The 27,748-nt window shown below is 37.7% G+C and overlaps 2 protein-coding genes across 2 annotated transcripts; both read left to right on the top strand.

The window, feature by feature from the left end:
• The first annotated feature begins 211 nt into the window (after positions 1-211).
• Positions 212-838, top strand: LOC140451070 (uncharacterized). Its single transcript, XM_072544789.1, has one exon. The coding sequence runs from the start codon at positions 212-214 to the stop codon at positions 836-838; it is 627 nt and encodes a 208-aa protein (XP_072400890.1).
• A 16,620-nt stretch (positions 839-17,458) lies between these two features.
• Positions 17,459-22,040, top strand: LOC140451069 (uncharacterized). The gene is given in 6 exon segments (XM_072544788.1): positions 17,459-17,986; positions 18,132-18,415; positions 18,467-18,539; positions 18,645-18,979; positions 19,109-19,317; positions 21,838-22,040. Coding segments are annotated over 6 exon segments (1,632 nt in total).
• The last annotated feature ends 5,708 nt before the right edge of the window (positions 22,041-27,748 follow it).

Raw genomic sequence — 27,748 nt, 5'->3', positions numbered from 1 at the left:
TTTAAAAATTTTATATATACACATTTCTTATTTTATTTATATATTTTATCTATCTTATTTTATTTATACATATTATATTTATAAACTTTTTATTTATACACTATAGATTTTATCTATACTTATTTATTTTTTTATCCTAGTCTATAAGAATTTTAATTTTAATATAAGACGCGAATCCACTGCGGAAGCGTCCTCAGTTAACTGAACCATAATGAACACCAAAGATCAACCTGGTATAAGGATTTTGCAGGTGAACGTAGGCAGGGCGCGCCGAGCGCACGACCTCATCTACGCAAAAGCCTGCAAGCTAAATATAGATCTGCTCATCGTACCCGAATCTAACAAAAAGATAACAACAGGCGGTGGGTGGATACAAGACGAGGGAAAAAATGTAGCGGTGCTCATTAAAAATAGGGATGTCGGAGTGCAGAGCATTGTCAGGGGAGGAAATCATTTACTCATTAGGTTGAGGGATTTCAGCCTCCTGGCATGCTATGTATCTCCAAACACTCCTATGATGAGATACGAAACAATCGTTAATGAAATAATGGGTGCCGCTATCAACGAAAAAAAAATACTGATCGCCGAGGACATAAATGCGAAGTCCAGACAATGGGGTTTCCCCATAAACGACAAAAAGAGGGAACTCTGGAATCAATGGATAGACCAGACTGGCCTCCAAGTGCTAAACAACAATAAGCCAACCTTCGTACGGGGGGCCAGCCAATCACACATTGACATCACATTCGCGAGCGAAGGGCTATACAGGAAGGTGTACGGGTGGGATGTACTCGACGATCAGCTCTTCACCTACCACCGATATATACAATTTGGATAACATGCCAGATTTCACCAAGGTTTTCCCAAACATGATAGAGGAGTTCACAGACGAGGAGGTGAAAACCGCTAGTTAGGATACGAAGACAGGGAAAGCTCCCGGCCCTGACGGGCTGCCACCAGAGGCAATAAAGATAATAGCAACTGAAAAACCAGGTTTGATCAGAAGAATATTTAATGATCTACTGCAGAAACAAGAGTTTCCTAAGGACTTGAAGGAGGCGAACTTGGTTCTACTCCTAAAGTCCGGGAAACCCCCTGATTCACCGACCTCTTATCGGCCAATATGCCTTCTGGACTGCCTTGGTAAGTTCTACGAAAGACTTATTAAGAAGAGGCTGGAAGGCGTGTTGGAAGATGAGAAAGTCATATCCAACCAACAGTACGGATTTAGGAAAGGCAGATCGACAGTCGACGCCGCGACCTGGATAAGGAACGCGGCCAAATCAAGCAAGAAAAGATGGGTGGTTCTTGTTCTATTGGACATAAAAAATGCTTTTAATTCAACAAACTGGGGCCTCATAGTAGACCGAGTAGTCGAAAGCGGGGCTTCGGAATATATGTCCAATATAATAAAGGACTACCTTTCTGAACGATCCGTATGCATATCCAAGAAGAAAAAGAAACAAATGACCGCGGGAGTACCCCAGGGGTCAGTCCTGGGACCCTTACTCTGGAACATGTTATACAATGGGGTACTAGAAATTCACAAGCAGAGACAAGGAGTCAAAGGAGTCAAAGCGATAGCATACGCAGACGATCTAGCCCTATTGGTTGAGGATGGTATGAATTGGGGCAGAACAGAAAAGATAAATAAAGCAATAAACACGAGCGCGGCGTGGATAGAGAAGAACGACTTAAAATTAGCAGTAGACAAAACAGAGATAATAATTCTGAGAGGACCAAGAAAAAGGGATGACTTAGTTTTCAAATATCAAGGCTCCGAAATAAGACCCCAAAGGACAGTCAAGTATCTCGATATTACTTTCGACGACCGACTTACCTTTGGACAGCACATACAAGAAGCATGTCGAAAGGCGGAAGGGAGGACCTCAGCATTGACCAAATTATTGCCAAACATAGGGGGGGCCGGCTCTCAGAAGAGATCAGTTATGTTACAATCAATATTATCGATCATCTTATACGGGGCCCCCGTTGTGGCACGAGGTCCTCCAGATGAAGAAATATAAGGACATGCTCTCTAGGGCTAAAAGGAAACCTCTGATCAGGGTATGCAGCGCGTACAGAACTGTATCTACCACTGCCTTACAGGTAGTGGCTGGTTCTGTACCCGTGCACATCCTGGCCAGGGAAAGAGCTCTAATGTATCAGAGGGGCAACGGGGCGGTTGGTTCAGGGCCACAAGAAAGAGCCAGAAGCTTGGAGATGTGGCAGAGGGAATGGGCAGCCGAAGTCGAAAAGGCGGCCTGGACGAGGTCCCTGGTCCCAGATGTAGTGAGGTGGTACGGGTGTCGGCATCGGCGCGTCTACTACTACTTCACGCAGTTTCTGACGGGGCACGGATCGTTTCGGAAATACACCCATAGAATCGTTAGGTCCGGAGACGATTTATGTCCTGAGTGTGAAGTGGTGGACGATGCGCGGCATGTTGTTTTCGACTGCATCGTTTCCCTGCACACCACACGGGGAGAAATGAACTGCAGCTGAGCCTGGGATCTCCACTAGGCGAGCCTCACGAGCTGATCGATAAAGTCATCGACAGCAAGCCCGATTTCGAACTAATCATTGCCTTTGTTACAAAAACCATAAAGCACAAGGAAGAGAAAGAGAAGCGGCTGCAGATGGACTGATCGCTATATTTATTTATTGTTTTAAAAATGTGTGTTATTTATTTACTTAGTTCACATCGATACTCCAAACTGAGCGGACGTTAGGTGGTTCTCCGTTATCAACGTGCGACCGGTTTTATCGAATTGAACAGATAAGTAAATGTTAAGTGATTAAAAAGCAATCAATTAGTAATAGACTTAAAAACAATAAACTCATCAAATTAAATTTAAAAACAATTCAGTAATTTATTTATAATGTTTCCAACGGGGAATGGACCAGGATTCGAAAACTACATAGTTAGCCAACAAATGCAAAATGTAAACAGCCAGCCATTACCAATCCAGTATCCATCAAACCAAATGAATTGTTACCCACAAATGCAGATTCCAAACAACACACAGGGTCAATCACAAATCAACAATATACAGGGTTATCCACAAATCTCATCACAAACACCAGGTATGTACAATATGCAAATAAATCAACCAACCACAAATTCTTCGACGAATATGATATTTCCGCCCAATCAAGAACAATATATAAATCAACAAAACGCGCCACACAACAGCAATATAAATAACAGAAATAGCCAGCAATACTACAGAATGTTATCAACAAGCGATGACGAACCAGAAAGTGCAAATGTGTCAACGCAGAAAAATCAGATCAAATGTAGAAACAGACAAAGAAGATGATATCATTACACTATCGAACAAATATAATACACTAACGGATACCCAAGAAAATGAAACCAATCAAAATGAAACAGCGCCAAGAAAACCTAAACCACCACCAATATTTGTTTACGGTGTAAGCGACTTCCCAGAAATGAGGAAAAAAATTTACAGAAATAGCTGAAGCTGAACAATACGAAACCAGGACTATGGCAAATAATACAGTCAAAATAATTTGTAGCGATCCAGAAATATACAGAAAATTATCAAGATATATGAGAGAGAACAACATTATTCATCACACATATCAACCAAAGGAAGAAAGGGCCTATAGAGTCGTAATTAAATACCTTCACTATTCACATGCAACAGAAGATATCAAAGAAGAACTGACAAAACTGGGTCACAAGGTAAGAAACATCATTAATGCTAAACATAGGATTACAAAAGAGCCGGTAAATATGTTCTTTGTTGACCTTGAACCATCAGACAATAACCAAGATATTTATAAAATTCAGAAATTACAACACTGCAATATACAAATTGAACCACCCATAAAAAACAAAAATATCATCCAATGTATGAGATGTCAATTATATGGTCATTCAAAAACATATTGCAATAGACCATATGTCTGTGTGAAATGTGGAGGGCAGCACAGTACAAACAGCTGTAAAAAGAATAAGAACACACCAGCTACGTGTGCTTTATGTGGAGGAGATCACCCAGCTAACTATAAAGGATGCGAATATTATCGTAATTTGAATAGAAATAAAAATATAGCACAAACTACATATAATCATCACCAAAATATGTCGCAAGCACGCAACAGAAACTTTATACCCAATACAGTAAGACCAAATGTAAGCTATGCTAATGCAGCGAGTAATAGACAACCTCCTGCTGCTCCTTCAGATAACCAAGATTTAAACACTATTCTTATGAAGTTTTTAGAAGAATTCAAAGCCATGTTTAATCAAATCTTGCAACAAAACAGCATGGTAATATACATGCTAAGTAAACTCGTATGCAAATAAAATTCTTTTTACGAATAGCTGAATGGAACGCCAATGGCCTGCTGAATCATAAGGACGAGGTGATAATATTTCTACAACAAAATTTTATAGATATATTATTAATAAGTGAGACACATTTTACAGACAAATCGTATTTTAAAATACCTCATTATCTAACGTACCATACTAACCACCCAGACAAGACAGCCCATGGAGGTACAGCAATCTTGATCAAACAATCAATTAAACATTTCATGATGGAAAGTTATATAACAGACTGTATCCAAGCTACAGTAATTAAAGTGTGCTCATTACCTTACGAAATATCAATAGCAGCAGTATATTGCCCTCCAAAGCACAATATTAAAAAAAAAACGATTTCGGATCCTTCTTCAATACTCTAGGTCCAAAATTTATCGCAACTGGTGACTTTAATAGTAAACACACTTACTGGGGATCAAGATTAATAACAACAAAGGGGAGAGAGCTCTATAGCTTAATGCAAGAAAATAAATACTCATATTTATCAACAGGAACACCAACGTACTGGCCAACGGACCCCAAAAAAAGACCAGACCTCTTAGATTTTTGCATCATAAAAGGAATATCTAACACCTTTATGGACATAGTTCCAAGTTATGATCTATCTTCAGATCATTCACCAATTATTGCAACAATTAGCACATGCGTTATTAACAAACAACCTACTCCAAAACTGCACGGACCTAGAACAGATTGGAACCTTTACCGAAAAATACTGGATGAAAACATTAAACTAAATGTAAGACTAAAAAGCCCTTCAGAAATAGAAGCAGCTACAAACAACCTTATAACTTTATTGCAAAACGCTGCAAAAAAAGCGACACCGAACGATGCAGATAAAAATAAAATCGAGAACAGAATAAATATTCCATTAGAAATTAAAAAGCTCATTGCTGAAAAAAGAAGAGCAAGAGCCAAATGGCAACAAAGTCGGAACCCAGCGGATAAAACGTTTTACAATCGCTTAACCAATAAATTAAAAACACAACTAAAAATTGCAAGAGAAGAGTCAGTAAAAAAATATGTAACACAACTTAATAGATACGACCATTCAATATGAAAACCAATCAAATCATCCTTAAAAGCTCAAGCAATATCCCCACCAGTAAGAAAAACCACAGACACACAGAACCAATGGGCAAGAAGCGATAAAGAAAAATCAGAATTATTTGCTGAACATTTAGCAACAGTATTCCAACCACACAACAATGAAGAAGATCAAGAAATTATTAATTATTTAAACTCAGAACAACCATCAGTAAATCCAATAAAATTAACAACACCCAAAGAACTTAAAGAAGAAATCTTAAGACTAAATATCAAAAAGTCACCAGGAATTGACCTAATAACACTAAAAATGCTAAAAGAATTACCAAAAAAGGGTATAGTAATCCTTACATATATATTTAACGCAATATTAAGATGTACTTATTGGCCTAACAATCTAAAAATTGCAGAAATACTATTATTCCCAAAACCAGGAAAGGATCCAAGTGAAGTCTCATCCTATCGACCTATCAGTCTATTATCAACAATCTCCAAATTACTAGAAAAACTTTTAATAAAAAGAATAGATCCAGACTTTACAGGTGCAGATTGGATACCAAATTATCAGTTTGGATTTCGACGAGAACACTTAACTATCCATCAATGCCACCGAATAACCCATAAAATCAATTCAGCATTAGAAGAAAAGGAATATTGCCCAATGGTATCACTAGATGTACGTCAAGCTTTTGATAAGGTTTGGCATAAAGGACTTCTTTATAAAATTAAACAAATATTACCACCATTCTTTCGAATACTTACATCATACTTGGAAAACCGACAGTTTAGAACAAAAGTAAATGGAGAAATATCCAAAACGCATCCCATTAAGGCGGGAATTCCACAGGGAAGCGTCCTGGGACCTTTATTATATATATTATATACGTCTGATCTACCAACATCACATAACGTAACAATTGGCACATTTGCAGATGACACAGTAGCACTTACAAGTCACAAACACATTAACATAGCTACACAACAACTCCAAGACTATTTGTATGGGCTTGAAAACTGGCTAAAACAATGGAAAATAAAAATAAATGAAAACAAGTCAACCCACGTAACTTTTACTTTACGACGAGAAACACCACCACCAATATATATCAACAATGAGGAAATACCCAGGACTAAAACAACCAAATACCTAGGGCTACACCTGGACCAAACCATGTGTTGGAAAGAACACATCACCAAAAAAAGAAAACAAATACAACTAAGACAAAAAGAAATCAATTGGTTAATTGGAAAAAACTCCAAGCTGTCAATAAATAATAAAATTCTAATTTATAAAACAGTTATCAAACCAATATGGACATATGGCATAGAGCTATGGGGCTGTAGTAGTAAATCTAATATTGCTATTATGGAAAGATGCCAATCAAAAATCTTAAGAGCAATTGTTGATGCACCCTGGTACGTAACCAACCAAAGAATCTATGAGGATCTCAATATCTCAACAGTGAAAGAAGTATACCAGCAAAAGAAATTACAATACATTCAAAAAGTCAACATACACTCCAATCCATTAATTTCCTCAATACCTCAACATCGAGTTATCAGAAGATTAAAGCGACGTTGGCCAACAGACCAGTAACATGGACCCGTGATTCTCTCACTGGAGGGGACCACATCACGCCAGAACCAAGGGACAGGACCTAAACTCATCACATTAACTTATAGAATACATTGTTTTATTCTGATTGTTAATTTATTAGTTATAATAAAAAAAAAATTATTTACTTATTTTATTGTATTTTATTTATTTTGAGATACGGTATGCGCTGACGTGGTCTGAACTGACGTGGCCTGAGCGGTGTGGGCGGGAGGTCGCTGAAGCAGGGGTCGCCATGTTGTCGGCAATCGTTTCGCATCATCGCGCGTGTTCAAGCTGTTAGGCCGTTTTTCGATTTCGAAAAGCCGTTCCCGCGCATACAGCGAGTATAAAAGCAGCCACACAGGGTAAGACCGGTTGTCACTCGACACTGAGGAGTAGGCAGATTGAGACCTCAGTGCAGAGAGACAGTTCTTGCAATACAGAACACGATACTGGTACGTCTCGAGTGAGGGGAGTAGGCAGATTAAGACCCCGAACTCGAACCGAACCGTATCACTCTTGATAATGGCTCCAAAATGGGTGCCGAAACGTCGAGTAATAAATTCTCGACGCGGTTGTTCCCGAGAACTAAGTAATTTTCATTCATCTGACCGCGGAAATTTATCCGAACATTTTATTCGCCTCTACAGGGAGGAATTTTTCATTCTTACTAAATCTTTTTCTAATCTTCTAACACGCAAATACCGTCTTCTCTGAGACCTTGCTTTTCTTAAATCGTGTCGTGACCATCAAGTAATTCCAAAATCTCTTCAAGTTAAACATCATACTAAATCTTCATCAGACAGACTATACTATATATTGGCAGAATTAGCAATACCACATAAGCTGATTAGACTCATTAAAGCCACAATGGATGAAACTCAGGCATGTGTACGAATACAAAACAACCGGACAGACTTTTTCAAAATCTCGCAGGGACTAAAGCAGGGAGATGGGCTGGCACCAACATTGTTTAACCTGGCACTGGAGTATGCGGTTAGGCAAATGCAAACTGGACGAGAAAACCTACTGACCAATAAAACGGTTCAACTGGCTGCCTACGCCGATGATATTAATATTATGAGTAGAACATCAACAGGAGCACAGGAAGCATACGCAGAGTTAAAAACACAAACGAAAAGGCTAGGTCTGGAAATTAACACAGAAAAAACAAAAATAATGGTACAGACGAGAAGAAATATAATCCCACAAAACATTATGCATGAAGATGACATTGAAACGGTTGGAAAGTTTACATACCTGGGAGTATATACCGATGGAGCAGAGGATGGAGAAATACGAAAAAGGATAACGCAGGCAAACAAAGCTTATTTTGCCCTCTCCCATATATTTCGGTCTAAAAGTGTCCACCGAAATACAAAGATGAGAATCTATAAAACTTTAATTCGGCCAATAGCATGTTATGGCAGCGAAGCATGGGTCCTGAAAGAAACATCCAAAAACAAACTCGACACATTCGAAAGAAAAGTACTGAGGAGAATACTAGGACCTGTGAGGGAAAACGGAATCTTCAGAATTCGATATAACAACGAGCTCTATCAACTGTATAAGGAAACACCCCTGTCAGACTTCATTAGAATACAAAGATTGCAATGGGCCGGACATGTGATACGAATGGGAGAGGATAGGCTACCAAAACGAGCATTGAACGCCAGAATGCAGGGAAAGAGACCAGTTGGAAAGCCAAGAAAGCGCTGGGAAGACACAGTAAGCAGCGACGCACAAGCACTTTTAGGAGTCCGTGTATGGAGAAGAGCAGCCACAGACAGACAAGGGTGGAGGCAAAAAATAAAGGAGGCCAAGGCTCATTTTGGGCTGTAGTGCCGTAGAAGAAGAAGAAATCTTCATCAATTTCCAAAATTCTTAGAGCAACTGGTTTTTCGCTTCTTCGAAATTCAATTCATTCTACCCGACGCAACTTAGATACAACAAATTCCCAACTTCTTAAAATTTACAATGACATCCACTCTTTTAATATCCATCCATTATTATGGGACACTTTCGATCGTCTTTCTCACCAAAAGGCCCAACACATTTCTGACAACAAAACCCAAACCCAGAAACGTAAACTTGACCAACTTATCTCTCAATAAAATCCAAAGCCCATTTCGAATCAACAACCTTCTACTGTTGTCCGCAATTTCTCAGATATCCACATATCCGATTCAGCTACCAAAGCTCTATCAAAAGGCTTCAATTTTTCTGTCACACCTCTTTCAATCCCAACTGAGAAAATCATTTGTCAAACTGAAGAAGCTATTTCTCATCTTCCTTCCGACCAAGCCGAAGTCGCCAGAATTCTCCGTACTTCCAAACCCCCACCGTCAAATATCAGTCTTTCGGAAAGACACGCCCTCAAAGAACTTTATAACAACCCTGACATTGTCATTGTTCCGGCCGACAAAGGTAATTTCACCGTCATTCTTAACTCTTCTAATTATTTCGGGCAAAATGTTCGAACTTCTCAATTCCACAGAATACAAACGCGTCCCAAATGATCCAACCACCTATCTAGAAAAAACGACCAAATCCATCATAAATAAGTCTCCTCTACCTTCAGACATCAAAAAATCTCTTATACCCAGAGAAAAATCATCCCGAATTCCAAAGATATACGGCCTTCCAAAAATTTATAAGCCCAATGTTCCCCTAAGACCCATCGTCAGTGCATACAACTGCCTCACTCAAAAATTGGCAAAACATCTCGCTTTATCCTTACAACCATTAGCCGAAAAAGCTTCGTCTTTTGTCAAAAACTCTTTTCATTTTATTGATCTTCTGAAAAATATTTCTATTTCAGCCTCAGATATACTAGTTAGTTTTGACATTGTTTCTTTGTTCACCAACATTCCCATCGATGAAACCATTTCCATCTTGGACTCTAAACATCAAATCCCCCAAGACACACTATCTCTTATAAAACACTGCATGTCTAATACATACTTTTCATTCCAAAATCATTTCTATCGTCAAATCAAAGGTGCCCCAATGGGATCTCACCTCTCTCCCGTAATAGCTGATATTTTCATGGAACATTTCGAAACAGCAGCCCTGTCCTCATCAAATCTCAAACCCACCTGCTAGTTACGGTATGTTGATGACACTTTTGTCATTTGGCCTCATGGTAAAGACACGTTAGATCTCTTCCTCTCCCACCTGAATGGAATACATCCTAGTATTCAATTCACGATGGAAGTTGAGTTGATTGAAGCGTCTTTGCCATTCCTTGATGTTCTTATTCAGAAAAACTTACCTCACAGTTTTTCCTATTCCGTGTACCGGAAACCCACTCATACAAACCGATATCTTAATGCCCAGTCACATCATCACCCCGCCCAACTCAATTCAGTTGTCAACACTCTCATTTCTCGTTCCATAAGACTTAGCGACAACAATCATAGGTCATCCGAAATTCATTCAATAAGGCAAACACTCTTACAAAACGGCTACCACAAAACCCAAATCAATAAGAGCATTCAAAAACATCTAAACCCCATCCCATCCAAAAAAGAAACCTTGCCGCCGGATCAACCCAAAATCTTTCTACCTTTTATTAAAGGTGTCACTGACAAGATCAGTAGAACTCTTCTTCCTCTAAATATCAAAACCATCTTCACTACTCACTCCAAGTTGTCCAATCTCGTCAGATCCGTAAAAGACCAAATCCCTAATGAAGACCATGGTGTCTACGAGATACCCTGTTCCAGTTGCCCACGTACATACATCGGACAGACAAACCGACGAATCCATAACCGTATTTACGAACATTCTATATCTGTCAAACATTCCGATACTACTTCAACCCTAGCCCAACATCATATTCAAACAGGCCACAAAATAGATTTCGAAAAAGCAAAAACCATCGCCCCCATCCGCTCCTTAAAATCGAGAATCATTCGTGAAGCTTTCGAAATCGAAAAACGGCCTAACAGCTTGAACACGCGCGATGACGCGAAACGATTGCCGGCAACATGGCGACCCCTACTTCAGCGACCTCCCGCCCAGGCCACGTCAGCGCATACCGTTCCCGCGCATACAGCGAGTATAAAGCAGCCACACAGGGTAAGACCGGTTGTCACTCGACACTAAGGAGTAGGCAGATTGAGACCTCAGTGCCGAGAGACAGTGCCTTCTTGCAATACAGAACACGATACTAGTACGTCTCGAGTGAGGGGAGTAGGCAGATTGAGACCCCGAACTCGAACCGAACCGTATTACTCTTGATAATGGCTCCAAAATGGGTGCCGAAACGTTGAGTAATAAATGCTCAACGCGGTTGTTCCCGAGAACTAAGTAATTTTCATTCATATGACCGCGGAAATTTATCCGAACATTTTATTCGCCTCTACGGGGAGGAATTTTTCATTCTTACTAAATCTTTTTCTAATCTTCTAACACGCAAATACCGTCTTCTCTGTGACATTGCTTTTCTTAAATCGTGTCGTGACCATCAAGTAATTCCAAAATCTCTCTCTCTCTCTCTCTCTCTCTCTCTCTATATATATATATATATATATATATATATATATATATATATATATATATATATATATATATATGGGTAATAAATTGTTGTCATGTTCACTTCTCCAGTTACAGTTCGATCAACAGTACTGGCAGTGATGATATATTTGTCTTCACTTCCAAATTTCTGGCAATTATTTATCAAAACATTATGTAGAAAAACTGTACCTTTCACTACTGTCACTACAGTTGATTCGCTCGCTATTATAGTTCTACGATATATTCGCCACCGAGAAGCCATTTTCAATGACTCTACGTCCTCTGCTTATTCTGAAACAAAATATAATTCAACTAAAATTAAATTTGGAAAAGACTTAAAAGAATGGTGATTCAAAGGGTATTGAATTTTCCGCATACGCAGTACTTGGATAGACTGCGTATGCGGATGACTTACTACTGATCATAGATGCTGATAATAGAAGACAGCTCGACAACGAGCAAACAGTATACTAACAATTGTATCACAGTGGACATCGAGAGTTAAACTCTTGATTTCACAATCAAAAACGGTGTACAGTTTAGTAAAAGGTAGGCTGGAAAGAGATCCCTTAATAAGGATTGATGGAATGCCTATTAGACGAATGCATGACACTAAATATCTGGGAATCATCACTGATGAGTCCAGATTGTTTAGTAAACATATTACCAGCTAATGTGACAAGGCAGCAAGACTGATGCATGGCATAGCTAGCTTGGCCCAACGGGACTACAGATTACCATTTCAACAAGTACGAGTGTATGTCAGCACGATTTTGTCATCAATAATAGGATACGGAGCCAGTGTATGGACACACAGACTCACCAATATCAAAAATAGAGAGAAAGTAGATAGAGCGCAAAGAAGTTTCCTAGTCCGAATGACTGGAGCCTTTAGCACTATATCTACTACAGCCCTGACGGTCCTAACAGCAGTTCTGCCGCTTCACTTAGAAGTCAAAAGACGAGCCAGCTCGTACTGGCTAAAGAAAGCAAATTTGAAAAAGCACAAGATATACTTGGAGTCGAAACACGGACATTGAGAGATATCAATGATATCATAAGACAAAAGCGGCAGAATGAGTGGGACAAGTCTCAAAAAGCGAGAAGACTCAACCAGTTTCTACCGAGGCTGAGTGAGATCCCGACGTACTTTAAGCCAAAACTCGGGTTACTACATAACTTAACGTTACACGGCCCGTATCCTGAATATGTCCATAGATTCAACATCGCTGAGAGTGATCTATATGAGTGTGGACAAATTGGCACGACAGAACATGCTCTGTTACAATATGAAACCTACGCGGAAGTCAGAAATCTTAGAAAATAACTAAAGAATAAAACAACACATAAAATGCTGCACAATGAAGAATATTTCAACCTTCTTAATATCCTAGCAGATAAAGTTTCAAAACACCAATTAGAGCTTTATAATAGAGGACATACGGCTAGATAAGCTAACTGCTAGAAAAGGCTGAAATAATACCGATTGATAATTGAAGTATAAATAATGAAAAATTGACGAACTACCACACAGAGTCAATATATGCATCGTCTCTGATAGTTTTGGAATAAGTCTCTGTGGCTTACCGAAACTGCAGAGAGGTGAACTTAATGTTTATAAATCTGTCTCTGGCAGACGTTGACTCTGATTCAATAACTTGTAGATTATAAACATAAATAAATAGAACAGAGAACTGTGATAGCGGTTCGCACCTGAGGATGAGTAGTTGCGGCTCACGTTTTGGGTGCGGACCGATATCAGAAACGAGACTATGTATTTTTAGAATAGTTTAGTCTAGATAACCAAACAATCGTAGAGGCCGAATGTTATCTTACAAAAGATAGACGTTTTTGCGAAACGTGACAACTTCACAATAACTCTACAATTAGAGGATTAGGGCCTATAGTTTTATAAATTAGAATTAGTACTTTATAGTTAGTAGTTAATTAATTTTAAACTGAATATATTACATCGATGGTGAAAGTTCCCAAACTCCTATGTCAATTTTTGACAATTTTCTTTTTTACCCTAAATTAAAGATACATATGTATTTTTACTGTTTACAAGCTCCTATGTCGTTATTTCATTAATTGGCCTCTAGATCCCAGCAATATCCCGGATCTTCTATGTCACATGACTCGTTTTATACTTCGCCACGAATATTGGAGTTTGAGTCCGGCTTTTCTCACCTAACCTAAATTACTATTACCTTTCATGTCAACAGATTCAATGTGCATTCAACACGTGAATTTATTTCGTTTCGTGAAATTAAATCTTTGTTTGCTTTTATTATATCTACTTTTTATAGTATTCATATTTATAATAAACAGTTGTATAGTTTTCGTATAATATTCGTATCATAAACAGTTTATAAAGTGCCAAACACGATGTCTAGAGATTCAAGTAGGGGTTTACATCAAGAGGCCATGTGTTGGTAAATCTTGCTCTCAATATTCAAGTTAATAACGATGATTGTCTGGGAAGTTTAAACAATCTTGGTAAGTTTAGATATTTTATAATATGATTAGCAATACATCTAGGTATTAGTGTTGTTTGTCCGTTTTTTTTAACATACCTAAATGATTGATTTCTAATTTTAGACTCAGTGGCGTTACATACCGTTGAAGATTCTTGTAATCAGGAGGAACTCGATCTTAATTGTATTAACAGTAGTCAAATAAATAATTACACAGTAGAAAATTGCCATGAAAATTCAGATTATCCATGTCCTGAGATAAACAACCTGGAATTAGCTGATAATGATACACAAACTTCAGTTATTTTGGGTATGCAATTCTGAATGATTTTCAGGCCGTAAACTTCTGTTAATCCAATTTTATTTTATTTTTTAGAATCAGTAGGTAACACATTACCATCCAGCAAAGTTTCTAGTAACACATTGCTATCCAGTGAAGTTCCTAGTAACATATTACTATCCAGCGAAGTTCCTATTTGGTTAAAAGACAATGCTATCATAATTGAAAAAAACGAGGACGATAGTAAAAATGAAAATGCATTTACCATAAATTATGTGGTAAATGAAAACTCTGAATTAGAATTAGTCAATGACAAAGAAAGTGATCCTGGTTTTTCTCCCAACATTACTAACTGCAGCAATAACACTTTTAATAAAGAGGAATTGCCTGGTACTTCTACTGCAACTGTTGTAGATACACCGGGTGATGAATATACTACAAGAAAGAGGAATCGTAAAGCAGAACCTACAAAGTGGAAAAAAACATGAAGATGCAACTTAGAAGGGAAGGTAAAATTTATGAATATAAAGATAGAAGAAAAGAAACAATAAATAAAGGAATCGCTAAAGTCGTTAAAGCTAAAGAAAGAAAGATTTGCCCTCGTTGTACCAAAGAAACCTGTAACAGATCGAATAAAAGGTTTTGTCAAATTTTTTCGGATGAAGTTAGAAACCAAATGTTTAAACACTTTTGGGAATTTTTGTCTTGGAATGAACGAAAAACCTTTGTTTCGTCCTTATTAGATCGTAAAAAACCTGTCCAAAAACGAAGACCAACGTCTGGAGATAGACGAGAGAATAGTTTTCATTATCACCTAAAAATAAATAATGAATGAAAAGAAGTGTGTAAGGAAATGTTTTGCAACACCCTATCTATAAATAGTTGATCTTGCCAGAACTGGGCGAAAAACGGAGAACATGGAATGAGATCTGATAAAAATATTAATGATACCCCTTCCACTTCTGGTGGTGGTTCAAAAAGAAAAGCTAACACAGAAAAAACTGCAAAATCAAAGTTTGCCGCGGAATATATCGACTCATTACCTAAGCTTGAATCCCACTACTGCCGAAAGGGCAGCAGTAAGCTTTACCTAGAACCAATAATTTCTTTTTTTTTAACAGTTGCGTAGGTTGTACTTAGAAAGGTGTAAGGAAACAGGACAAGAACGACTGTCTAGAACCAGTTTCAGAGAACTTATTGTTTCAAAAAATATTTCACTATTTACGCCTAAAAAAGATCAGTGCGATACTTGTTGTCAGCATAGCGTTGGTAATTTGTCTGATGAAGATTATGCGTCACATGCCAAGGAGAAACAAATGGATCGGGCAGAAAAAGAGAAGGAACAAGAAAAAAGGAGTACAAAACAAGTGCAAAATCCTTTGCCTTGACTTGCAGGCAGTAAAGCTGTCACCTTGCCTAAAAGCATCTGCACTGTCACACTCAGATGGAGTGACTTAGTCCATGCAACTATTGAAAAGAAATTAAAAAATAGAGATATCTATTTACCCCACGAATACCTAGCAGTTACTAAGGAAGCACGACTAAAGCATTTTCCTTACAGGACCAAATATCTCACTTACGATTAATTACGATTATTTTTTAAAGATTATTCTGGGCCGAATTATGAAAGGTAATTAAATAACTATAAAAGTATGCACCTACTACTAATATTGTTTCAATTTTACTGTTATTGAATAATCCTGTCTTATATTTTAGATTTTCGTCCATCCGTCCAGTTACGAAGACCACAGATACAACAGTACACCAAATGTGTGCCATTAAGTACACTCCAGAAGGAAGACTGTATTATAAACTAAGCTTTATGGACAGCGCTTTTTCGGAGCTAAAACGTCGTGCCAAAAAATATCTAACGACCCTTATCCACAAATGTACAAGGAAAAACAAAAAATAAATGAATTAAAATTCAACCATTTGCAGCAGCTTAAAAGTGTTATACCTCTTGCGGCTCATTATTTTTATAATAACTTGCCACATTAAACTATGTTTTTATTATTTTGAAATCATCAATCATTTATGGGTATTATATGAACTGAAAAATACAGTAAAATGCGAGTTTGTTGTTTCTTTTGCCACCACCTATGTCATTAATTTTATGAATACTGATAGGTACCCAACCTCCTATGTCAATTTATGATTATATTATTTTTTATATATCAAAGATTTCTTTATTAAATTAAAGTAAACTAATTTCCTAAAACGGAGTAATGAAAAAAATTATAATAATTTGCAAAACTTATGTAAAATACAGTTTTTATGCTCTCCTGTAAAGTTGGGTATTTTGACATAGAAGGTTGTGAACTTTCACCGTCGACATATTCAAATACTGTTCCTTCAGAAAGTCACGACCAGAATTTGATTCAAGATGCCTGGTCATATGTAAATTAGAAAAAAAAATCCTGTCCCTACCCACTCAGAGACGTGCTACGCTCCAGCAGAATTCATACGCATATCGACCCGCATAAAATAAAATGCGCGAAAGCAGTTGCACGTAACAAGCGTCTACCGGCAGCGCGTACCAAATAGCTCTCGGACACAGATAGGCAACCAGGAATTCAATTATTTTTCGGTCAGTTTTTATACAGTGACAGTTTTATAAAATAGATTGTTGATTGTTTTCTTTTCTGTCTATAACTGATATTATAGTGTTTTGATTTGTGTTATGGAGGTGCAAATAAAGTGTTCTAGATGCGAAATGACTTCAGTAAGCAATGGAATTTAAAAAGAGACATCAAGTTTAAACATTCTGGTAAGAATCAATTTAAATTTATTTTATAAATGGTATTTATAACTTGCATTTCTATATTTCAGGGGAGGAAATTCCTCACCTACAGAAAGAACATAAGTTTGAATGCAGTATCTGCAACAAAACATTTGAAAATAAGAGGAAATTTAACTACCATAAAAAAAACATGCTACTACACAAAATCTTCAAAATAGATCAGTCCAAGGCAACAAAAAATGTCCACTTTGTGATTATTCATCAGTGGTGACATTACATTTGCATAAACATTTTGAAAATATTCATGAACTAACTTTGAAATTTTGTAACCACAAATTTACATGTTTAGAAGAATTTACTACTTGAAAGAGATACTAGTTCTTTTTTTGTGAAAAGAAGAGGTGCTTTTTCTGCAAAAGACCACACAGTTTCAATGTATTATTGTCATAGATCGGGCATTTTTAATTCCTCAAGCAAAGGTATACGTCACCTAAAAACCCAGGGAAGTAACAGAATAAATGGGTATTGTCCAGCATCAATAAAGCTTATTATGCAGCCTAGTGGTGATTCTGAAATTACATTCTTGGAAACTCATGTTGGTCATGAAAGTGATATTGGCCACCTATGTTTAACAAAAGATGAAAGAGAAACATTGGCTGCAAAAATCCCAGTGACTCAGATATTGGACAGTGTACAAGATTCTCTGCATACTGATTCCCAGCTACAAAGGATTCATCTTCTTACAAAAAAAGATCTTTATAACATAGAGAAAAGCTTTAATTTACAGTCAACAGTTTTTCGTCATCAAAATGGTGCAGTAAGTGTTGATTCGTGGGTGAAGCAAATGGATAGCTCTAATTGTGTATTACTGTATAAAGCACAGCAAACCTATCTACAGCATTGTCCAGAACTAAAATATGATGACTTCATTTTGATTATTATGACTCCAGGGCAAGAAGAGGTTAGTGATTTCTTATTTATATTTTTCTTCTCTGGCAGATAAATAAATAAATTTGCCCAAATTTAACTTAAAAAATGTAATAAACTAAAGGTAGTTATTTCCATCTCTTTTTATGAAGAATATCTTTTTTCATTTTATTTTTTAGGTTCTTAAGAAGTATGGGTCTGATTGTATCTGCGTGGATGGAACACATGGATTAAATCAGTACAATTTTGAGCTACATACATTACTAGTCCTGGATAATCTAAGAGAAGGATTTCCCTGTGCCTTCTTGATTTCGAATAGAGCAGATACAGAAGTTATGACCATTTTTTTTAATTGTGTAAGGAAAAGAATTGGAGAAGTAATTCTTTGTAAAACATTTATGTCAGATATGGCGCAGATATACTATAAAGCATAGGAAAAAATAATGGGACCATCTCAGTTTCGGTGTGTATATGTTTTTTTAGAAAATTAATTTTCATTAACATTCACTTTAAGTTTATTTTGTTCCTGGCATGTGGATCGGACATGGCGAAAGAATTTGACAAAAATTGCATTAAAGGAAAAGCAGGTTTGTTTTTAAATTAAAACATACAAGAGTGAGTCATTTGTCATATTAATATTTCCTGTTTAAATAAAGAAGTTCAAAAGAATCATTATGTGCTTACGTTTGTAGGTGCTGGTCTATAAGTACTTGAGGACCATCCTTCAGGAAAGGGACATTTCCGCATTTGATGCAATGCTCCAAAGTTTTCTCCAGACCATGTTAAGTGATCCGTTAACTATCGACTTTGCAAACTACTTTATGGATAATTTTGTAAATAATGTTGAATCTTGGGCCTACTGTCAACGAAAATATAGTGGTTTGAATACAAACATGCATCTGAAGAGGATGCACAGGACCATAAAATATGTTTATTTTCAAGGCCAAAAGGTCAAAAGACTGGATAAGGCAATCCATGAAATCATGAAATTTATACGCAATAAGTTATTTAGTAGAATAATTGTACTAAATAAGGGCAAAGTATGTACCAAAATAAAGGAATTACGTAATCGTCATAAAAGCAGTGAGAAAATGGATGCTGGTTTAATAATTAGTAATGGAAATGGCTGGGCAATTCCGTCATCATCTTCAAATAATTTTGAAATATATACAGTTGAAGAAAACCAAGCTAACAGTAACTGTAACATTTTCTGTACAGAATGTGGTGTATGTTTACACAAGTATTCTTGTACATGCATAGACTCATGCATTAAATGGAATATGTGTAAACATATTCACTTACTTTGCAGATATTTGAAGCAGAAAGGCCCAGTTTTACAACCAGAACCTCAACCTGGAGTTAGTGGTATGTATCAGATATCAAGATTTTATTTAGTAACCACATATTATTTTTACATATATATTTTTGGTTTAAAATATTTAAAATAAAAAATTCACTTAAAATTATTTAAAAATATAATGTAGGTATATTGTCCAGAATTGACAACATCAACTGGCTTATTAATTAAAAATTAATAGTATATTTTTAAGCTCATTTCATGTTATAGGATATTATTATGCTGTAATATCAATGAATATATAGGTAAAGTATGAACTATTGTTATGGGTGTTAACAGGTAACAGAGGGGCAAGCATTTTATTATTAAACTTACATTGGTAATAAAGTTTATTGGCGTTTCATGGATGTGTATTTTACTGTAATAGGGGTCAGATTTATGTTTCTTTTAATCATTCATTCCATCTTGGCCCCCGCAGTCAGTAGTAGGACATTAGATTTAGTTTTTTTTTTTCAATAGGTACTGAGAGTCCCATACTGCAAGTTTATGAAAATCCAATAGTTCCATCCAAGTTTCAAGAATAGTAGATGCTTTAAAGCAAACCTCTACAGACAGAACTTATAACTTGATAAAAAGAAAACGTTAATTTTCCGCATAATAAAAAAATCACACAGCAACGTAGACTCTTCTCTACAAACAAGAAAAGAAAACCCCAAACTGTATGTCTAGCTAAGCCTAATAATGAAGAAAGCCAACGTATTTCTATTAGTGCTCTTATGAAAAATAAATATATTTTGTTTAATAGTTACAGTATGAAGTAAATAAGTTGTAATTTGAAATCCTTGTTTTTTTTGCAGGTACCGGTATACAAAATGCTACTATATTGTTTAAAAAAATGTATGTATTTTATACCATGCTTTTATATCCACGTGCGTTAATAGTATAAATAGGTATTGGTCTGAAATAGGTAGGTAATCATTTTGATTTTTAAATAACCAGATAATTTTATTTACTTTACATGCGTAATATTTACAAGACGCATTATGTAATATACTATGTATAATCGTGATTACATTTAAAGTGAAAATAAATTCACAAGTTTTAATAAATATTCTCAAAAACATTTATTTGGCCATTCAGAAAATTGTGATTTCATTATTCGAGAAATAATCTAGCCGTAGGTAGGTATACCAATAGACCTACAAATTTAATGGATTAAATTATTCAAATATTTTTCGCGTAATTTTGCTACTGGGCAAATAGTTTCATACAAAATAATTTTAAAATAAAAGCCCACGACCTACAGTCTCCACGCACAATCATGCTTAAAATACGTTGAATAGTTTGATCGATTAAACGTGTCTTGTAGTGTAATTTTTTGAAATATGTATTGTGAGTTGCCTATGTACATATCTGAGAGCCATTTGGTACACGCTGTCGGTAGACGCTTGTTTGCACGTAGGCACGTAGGGTATAAAATTTAGTCGAATTTAATACTCCGTGAGAGGCAGACGCAACAGCGACCCGCCCGACGGCCAGTTGCGCGGTGCCGATGCGCGTCCGGTACCTCGCCGGCCAAGACGTGAATTAGTGAAATGCGGCAGGCAAAAACAATGCAAATATAGCATTATTCAAATCGCGCACCCAGTGAATTAATTTTAATTAAAGAAGAAACTAGCGACAACAAAACTAATATACTTTTAGTGATTAGTGAAAATAATAAACAGTTAAACTATAAATAATAAGTTAGTGTAAATAGTAAAATTAATAAATACCCAAAACAATAATAAGCAATAAGTTGGTGAAAAGAGTTGAAATAATAAACACCCATAACAAATAATAATAAATAGCCAAAATAAGCTAATATAAACAAACCGTAAACAAACACTGCCGTGAACGGTAACCTAAACAGTAAAAGTGACAGATGATATAAACAAAGTGCACCATGGAAGAGGACATACCCCATGGGGCTTCAAAGAACCCCTACAAGAGGCAGGAGCCATAGAACAGCTCTGGACAGCCGTCGAATTCTTCGAGAAGAGGGGAATGGCGATTAACGCTGGTAAAGGCGCAGTTACACGGCGCGTGGTTCAGCGAACCACGAAAGTGGTGCGTAGTTCGCATTGGCTTGCCATTGTGCAAACCAGGTGTGTCAAAATGGTATGTGGTTCATACAGATATGTGACGCATTTAGTTCGCCTTTCCAATGCGAAACCAATATCAGTGCTGCAACAACGGCCATGGACCCTAGGCAACAAGTTATTGCGTCTGCTAGCATGTGCAATATTTATGCGGGAATTATATTACAAAATAAAATGAAAAAACGCAAAAGGAAGAGGTGGTGGGTGACATCGTATATGAGAGGTCGGCAGAGGTAAGTAAAAAAATAAGACTTTCAAATTGTGTACGTAACCTAAATTACATCCATTGTAAATTTATTTTTTAGGCTATGCCAATAACAGTTTGAGACTGTGTATTTTAAAAAAATATATACTTATTTGAGTTTTTATGATATTGTAGATACAGTAGGTCTCAATGTAATCAGAGTTTTTAAAAGAGCCTTCCGGATATTTTGAAAATTTCTGCAGAATGGCTGCAGCCGACTTCGAATTTTGATGGACAAAAGTTGGACCTTAGATTCAAACAACAGGATACGAATATGAGGATGAGTGTGCCAATCGATCAAAGACTGGCGATTACGTTACGATTTGTAGCTATAGGTGATAGTTATAGAAGTTTGGGATTCCTCTTCAAATGTTCCAGACAAACTGTTGCAAATTGTGTTCAATAAGTATGTAAAGCTTTAAATCAAGAACTAAGGGATGAAATAAAGGTATGTATATTATTTTAGTTATAACCTCTATTTTTTATTACAACGTAAGCGAAAATAAACATATCAGTAAATTATAAACGAAAAATATTAATTCGAATAACATAGTTTTAACAGGCATTGTATGAATCGTTTGTTTGATTGTTTAAAGTTGATTGGGTTGATTCATCATAGCGTGGATCATGTGCTTGAAATTGCCATTGTGTAGAGCCACCAAGGTTTTGAGCATAGGTAGTTGGTTCAGACATTGGACAGGGTAGAGAATGTTGAGAATATGGCGACATCTGCTGAGAGTATGGGGAAGGTTGAGATTGATGTTAATGTGATTGTGATGTATGAGCTGCTGTTTGTTGTCCTATATTATTCTGCAGAATTGACCTATGATGGTTTGAATTTCTCAACCGAAACATTATGTTTCTATCTCATGCATGGCTAATTGTTGAGTGTTTCCATCAATTGCCCTCAATTTGGTGAGAATCGGTTCAACGAATAATTGTAAAATATCCTTTTCCGGCTTGCAATTAACATTTGCCTTTAAAATTTTAAGGGCCTCATCCATTTGATGTTGTACTTGCTCTGTTGGAGTTACTTTTCTTCTTTTTTTTCCTCTAGCCGTTTTTATGACAACTGGTTGGACGGTGTTTTATCTCCACCTTCTATATCATCCTGATTTTGAATAGCACTAGAAGCAGAAGGTGAATGTGATAGTGCACCTTCGTTCTCAATCGGTTCTAAAACAGTCTCGTCTTCAGAGCCTTCATTTGTACTCTCAAAAGATACAATAAATAATATGTAACAATTTATCAGTAGTTTGTTTATTTTTACGATGGTTTATTATTTCTTTTTAGATTCCCGAAACTAAACAACAATGGATAGAATAACTTATAAATATAAATATATAAATAAATATGGGTAACTGCGCCTTAAGAGTGCAGCTGTTACGGTTAATGTTAATCGTGGTAATAAGCACTCTTACTGCGTGACGCGTTCGCTCTTCTCTGTCGGCAATGACAGGATTCGGCAGCTGCAACCGAGTGAACTGATTGGATACCTAGACTGAAGGTATAATGCACTAGGACAGACCAGGGTAGCCTTCAACGAGCTATAGACACAGATCAACACAAAAATTGCTGGTACTTAAAACATCCCGCTACCGAGATATATTCTATTTTCCTATATTTACTATTTTAAACTTTCTATTATTATATTATTTGCCTTCGATTTGGCTTGGTCAAGTTAGTAAGTGAAGAGAAGGGTGGTGGATCTCGAGCGATTTTTAGCTGGCCATTCATCGGACTATAAAGGGCGATACGCTGCTGGTTTGTTACTTTCCGGATCGGAACAGACCAGCAGGAAAAGGCCGGTTTCCGGATGGCGGGGGTTTGGTTGCGTGATAATCGTAGCCACCCAGCCGGCATCACCCGGCCTGCAGCCCAAAAGAGGTATGGCTCCACCTTGATAGGCAAATGCCTCGTCATGATGCGCATGAATGGACTAACGAGATTCCCACTGTCCCCCATCAGTCTCCGTCCGGCCCGCGGAGATAAGAATACGGCCGGGGTCAGAAAGCCCTGCCTGTCGTAAGAGGCGACTAATGAGTAGGAATAGGGAGGTGGAGAGCCGTCGCTAGAGGTGTCGGGTTTGTAGAAACGCACACGGTCGCTTCGGCGACACGGTCACCGGTCTACACTCCTAGTATCCGAGACGAGACTACTCGTGGGACCACTCTACTCCCATTCCAAAAGAGCCTGGTGAGGTTGAACGAGCTGGGCCCGTAAATACCTCTCCTGACCTTGGTCAGGAGGGGTGTGGACACACCGTTCCTGACGGCGGTCAGGAGCGGTGTAGGTGCCCCGGCACGTACCCACCGGGAGATCCAAGAGTGGTAGAGGAGAGATCCTCGGCGGCGACCTGTCTACGTGTGAGGTGGAAATTCCTCCGCCTGCCGAACCTACCCGCCCGTAGTGTGGGAGTAACGGGTAGGCAAGGTACTCACAACACAGGTACTACGGGGAAGGTGGAGCCCCCGCGGGTTGCGTGTGCTAGACGTGTCGTGGTAACCCTACGGGGTACCCCCACGGGGGGACCCACGGGACGTCTTTGGTACGCGCCCCGTGGCACCTTCACTTTGGTGTCGGACTCGTAGGGGCAGAGGTTTCGCTAAGAGCGTATGCCGAAAGGCCAGGAAGCTCAGGGTCCGGCCAAGTCTTTACTTGGAGGGCACGCCATTTTAGCAATGTCCCCCATCAGTAGGTCGTATGCCGAAAGGCAGGTAGACCAGGGCCACGATCGGTTTGTACACTCCTCTCGGAGTGGACAAATGGATCGATGGAACGAACAACCCTCTCTCATGTCCCCCATCAGACAGTTGCTCTTCGACCTCCGAAGCGATCAGACGTGTTACGCTCCGCACATCTGACCCGCATACATGCATGAAAAAGAATGCGCGAACCAGTTGCGCGTACGGTTCAATTTTTAGTTAGTCAGTGACCACCGCGCACCGCGAGGAGAGGATATCGGGAGCAGCCTCCCGCCCGCACGTGCGATCGTCCGCGCATCCAGTTGCGCGGCGGCGATGCGCGTTCGGTACCTAGCCGGCGGACCGACTCTGCAGCTCCTTTCTAAACGGGAAGCGCGCGATTGACAAATTAAATACGTCATAAACATGTATAGACAATTATAAACTCGAATTTTCGTGCGGAAATAAAACTTTAGTTTTTAAGTGACAATGGTAAATTAGTTTTAGTGACAATAAAATAATAGTTAAGTGAAATCTAAAAATAAGTTTAAGTTAAGTTACTGTGGTATAGTGTTAATGCAAAAGGATTAAAATGAACTTACGTAAGATATTTTAAAGTATTAAATGAACATTGAAACAATATACGACATTAAAATTAAATTAAATAAATGATTGAACTTTATTATTAAATTAAATAATATAATTGAACTCTATTATCGAGAATACTAACTTTTGCATATATTCCAAGACATTTTTAATATTTTAATATATATATATATTCTGATAGTGCACAGTGAATAAAACTTTTATTTTGAAACTATCTAAAACTTTTTTCAAACTTTATAAAATAAACACATACTTTACACTGACAAGTGAAAACACACAACACAAATAAACATAAGTGATACGGCAAATATGGACGAAGACGCGCCACGCGTCTCCATGGCGCCCACAAAAATGAGTAGAAGCAGGAGTCACAGCAGAGACTCGGCTTCTGGAAGCAAACACGAATCCTTGACCACCAACAGGGAGCAAAACCCTGAAAATAGTTACAACTTTGACCGGCCAACGAGGGAAATTATAATTGAAAACGCCACAAGAATACAAATAATTAAAGAAAACATGATCGCCTCTGTCTCTAGAACAACACCAGAGGGCAGAGGTAAAATTTCTTTTAATACGAAAGACAGAATAAATGTCCTGGACAACACCAACAAGCTTATTGAGATGTATGATGCACTCATAACACAGCTATATCTTCAGGAAAATAAAATCACTGAACTACAGGACAGTCTAATCGACCTCCTAAATAAAAAGAACACAACCGAGTTTGAAACAACAAACCAACAAACACAAAAATACTTAGCGAAAGAGCTAAACGAAATCAAGAACACAATTATAAATGCACACAAAACACAAACACCGGCCACAACACCAAAACCTACACAAATACTAGGCACACAAACACAAGAGACCACACACTCATCCACACACAAAAGCACACAACCAAACACACACCCATCCACACAGCCAAATACAAACACAACCGAACACACGGAAACACAGAACACAACAAATACACAACCAACAAGAACATACGCTACGATTACAAAAACGACCGTAGCAAAACCACAGCAGGAACAACCTTGGACCACGCCAAAAACAAAAAAGAAATATGACACGATGATAAAACTGAAAGGAAACGACGGAAAACTTATGGACAAACTAAGACAGACTATTAAACCTAAAGACCTAGAAAATATGTCAATCAAAAGAACAAGAGACGACAATACCATAATAATCTCTACAGAGGACAGGACAAAACATTTAGAACTAAAACAAAAAACGGCCACATGCAACAGCATTGAAACAACAGACGTGACCCGAACAAAAGACCCGTTACTTATGATAACGGGCATGGACAAAAGACAGACAAGAGAAAACTTTGCTGGAGCCATCAGAGCAGAAAATGAGTCGCTCGAAGAAAAATTCGGCGATGAACTCGACAATCTAAAAATCATACATTCCAAGCCATGTAGAAATCCATGGCTTGAGAATGTAATAGTTGAAGGTCCAACAAGGATCATCAAAGATATATTAAAAAACGGATACATATACTTCGACCTCACTAAATACTATGTAACGGAGTACATACGAGTAAGTATGTGCTTCAAATGCTGCAAGTACAACCATTCCAAAAAGTACTGTACCGCAAAAGACCCGATCTGCTTCAAATGCGCGGGGAAACATGAAGGAGCAACATGCTCTAGCAAGGTTTTCAACTGCGCAAATTGCCAGATTATGGGCCTAGTACCCAGATCGCACATGGCAAAAGACACTAAATGCCCTATACAAATGAAAAAACTAGAAGAAGCCACACAACAAACGGACTACGAACACTAAACAAGACAAGACAAAACAAGACAAGACAAGACAAAACACAACTCACACAAAACTAAACACACACACACACAGCAAACACAACACCAGTATGACCTCTTTCATCCAGTTCAACGCTGGAAGAGGTCCAGAGGCGATAGACAAACTGATAAATAAAATGAACAACGAGAAGATAGATATAGCCCTCGTACACGAATCAGGCCATAACATCTGGCAAAATAGCGAATATAGCGCAGTAGGGCTATACAAAATCTCAAAAGCGCCTATATTAGTACACAAAAAACTCACAAAACAAGTTACACTAATAACAAACAGAACGGACCAAAATTCAACAACTATACACCTCCAATCCGGCAATACTATTTACACAATCACAAACATTTACGACCCACCCGGAGGAGACAACAACAACATATTAAACAAACACAAAACACAAATAGAAACAGACACAAACAAGACAATAATCACAGGAGACTTTAACGCGAAGCACACAAGCTGGGGAGGTAACATAACCGACACCAGAGGACAAAACTTAATAGACTGGACAACCACAAAACATATATACATACACAACAAACACAATAGTCCTCCAACTTTTCTCACCTTGAGGGGGAAAAGTTGGATAGACTTGACGTTGACTAAAAACATGTCAGTAAATGATTGGATGGTCGTGGAGGAGGAAACTCTTAGCGACCACCAATACATTACCTTTAACATCAAAAGACATACACAACACAACCTAAACACAAACAAACCCAAACTCAACATAGCACACATAGACAGAAACAAACTAAACACACTCGTGAACACAAAGGCTTGGGATCTGTCAGGTACTACCGACCTAAAAGCTGAAAACATACAAAAAGACTTTATCCAAATCACAAAGGAAGCTTCGAGAAGAATAACAAGAAACAGGAAGCCAAACCAAGTTTGGTGGAATGAGGAACTAGACAGATTAAAAAGGGAAACAAATAAAAGTAGAAGACGTTACCAACAGGAAAGGGATCCCATAAACAGAAGAAGGGACGAA

Source organism: Diabrotica undecimpunctata, chromosome 9 (genome assembly GCF_040954645.1).
Source record: "Diabrotica undecimpunctata isolate CICGRU chromosome 9, icDiaUnde3, whole genome shotgun sequence".
Taxonomy (NCBI): Eukaryota; Metazoa; Arthropoda; class Insecta; order Coleoptera; family Chrysomelidae; genus Diabrotica; species Diabrotica undecimpunctata.
Note: the sequence above shows the minus strand (reverse complement) of the source record. Positions and strands in the feature narration are given on the sequence as shown.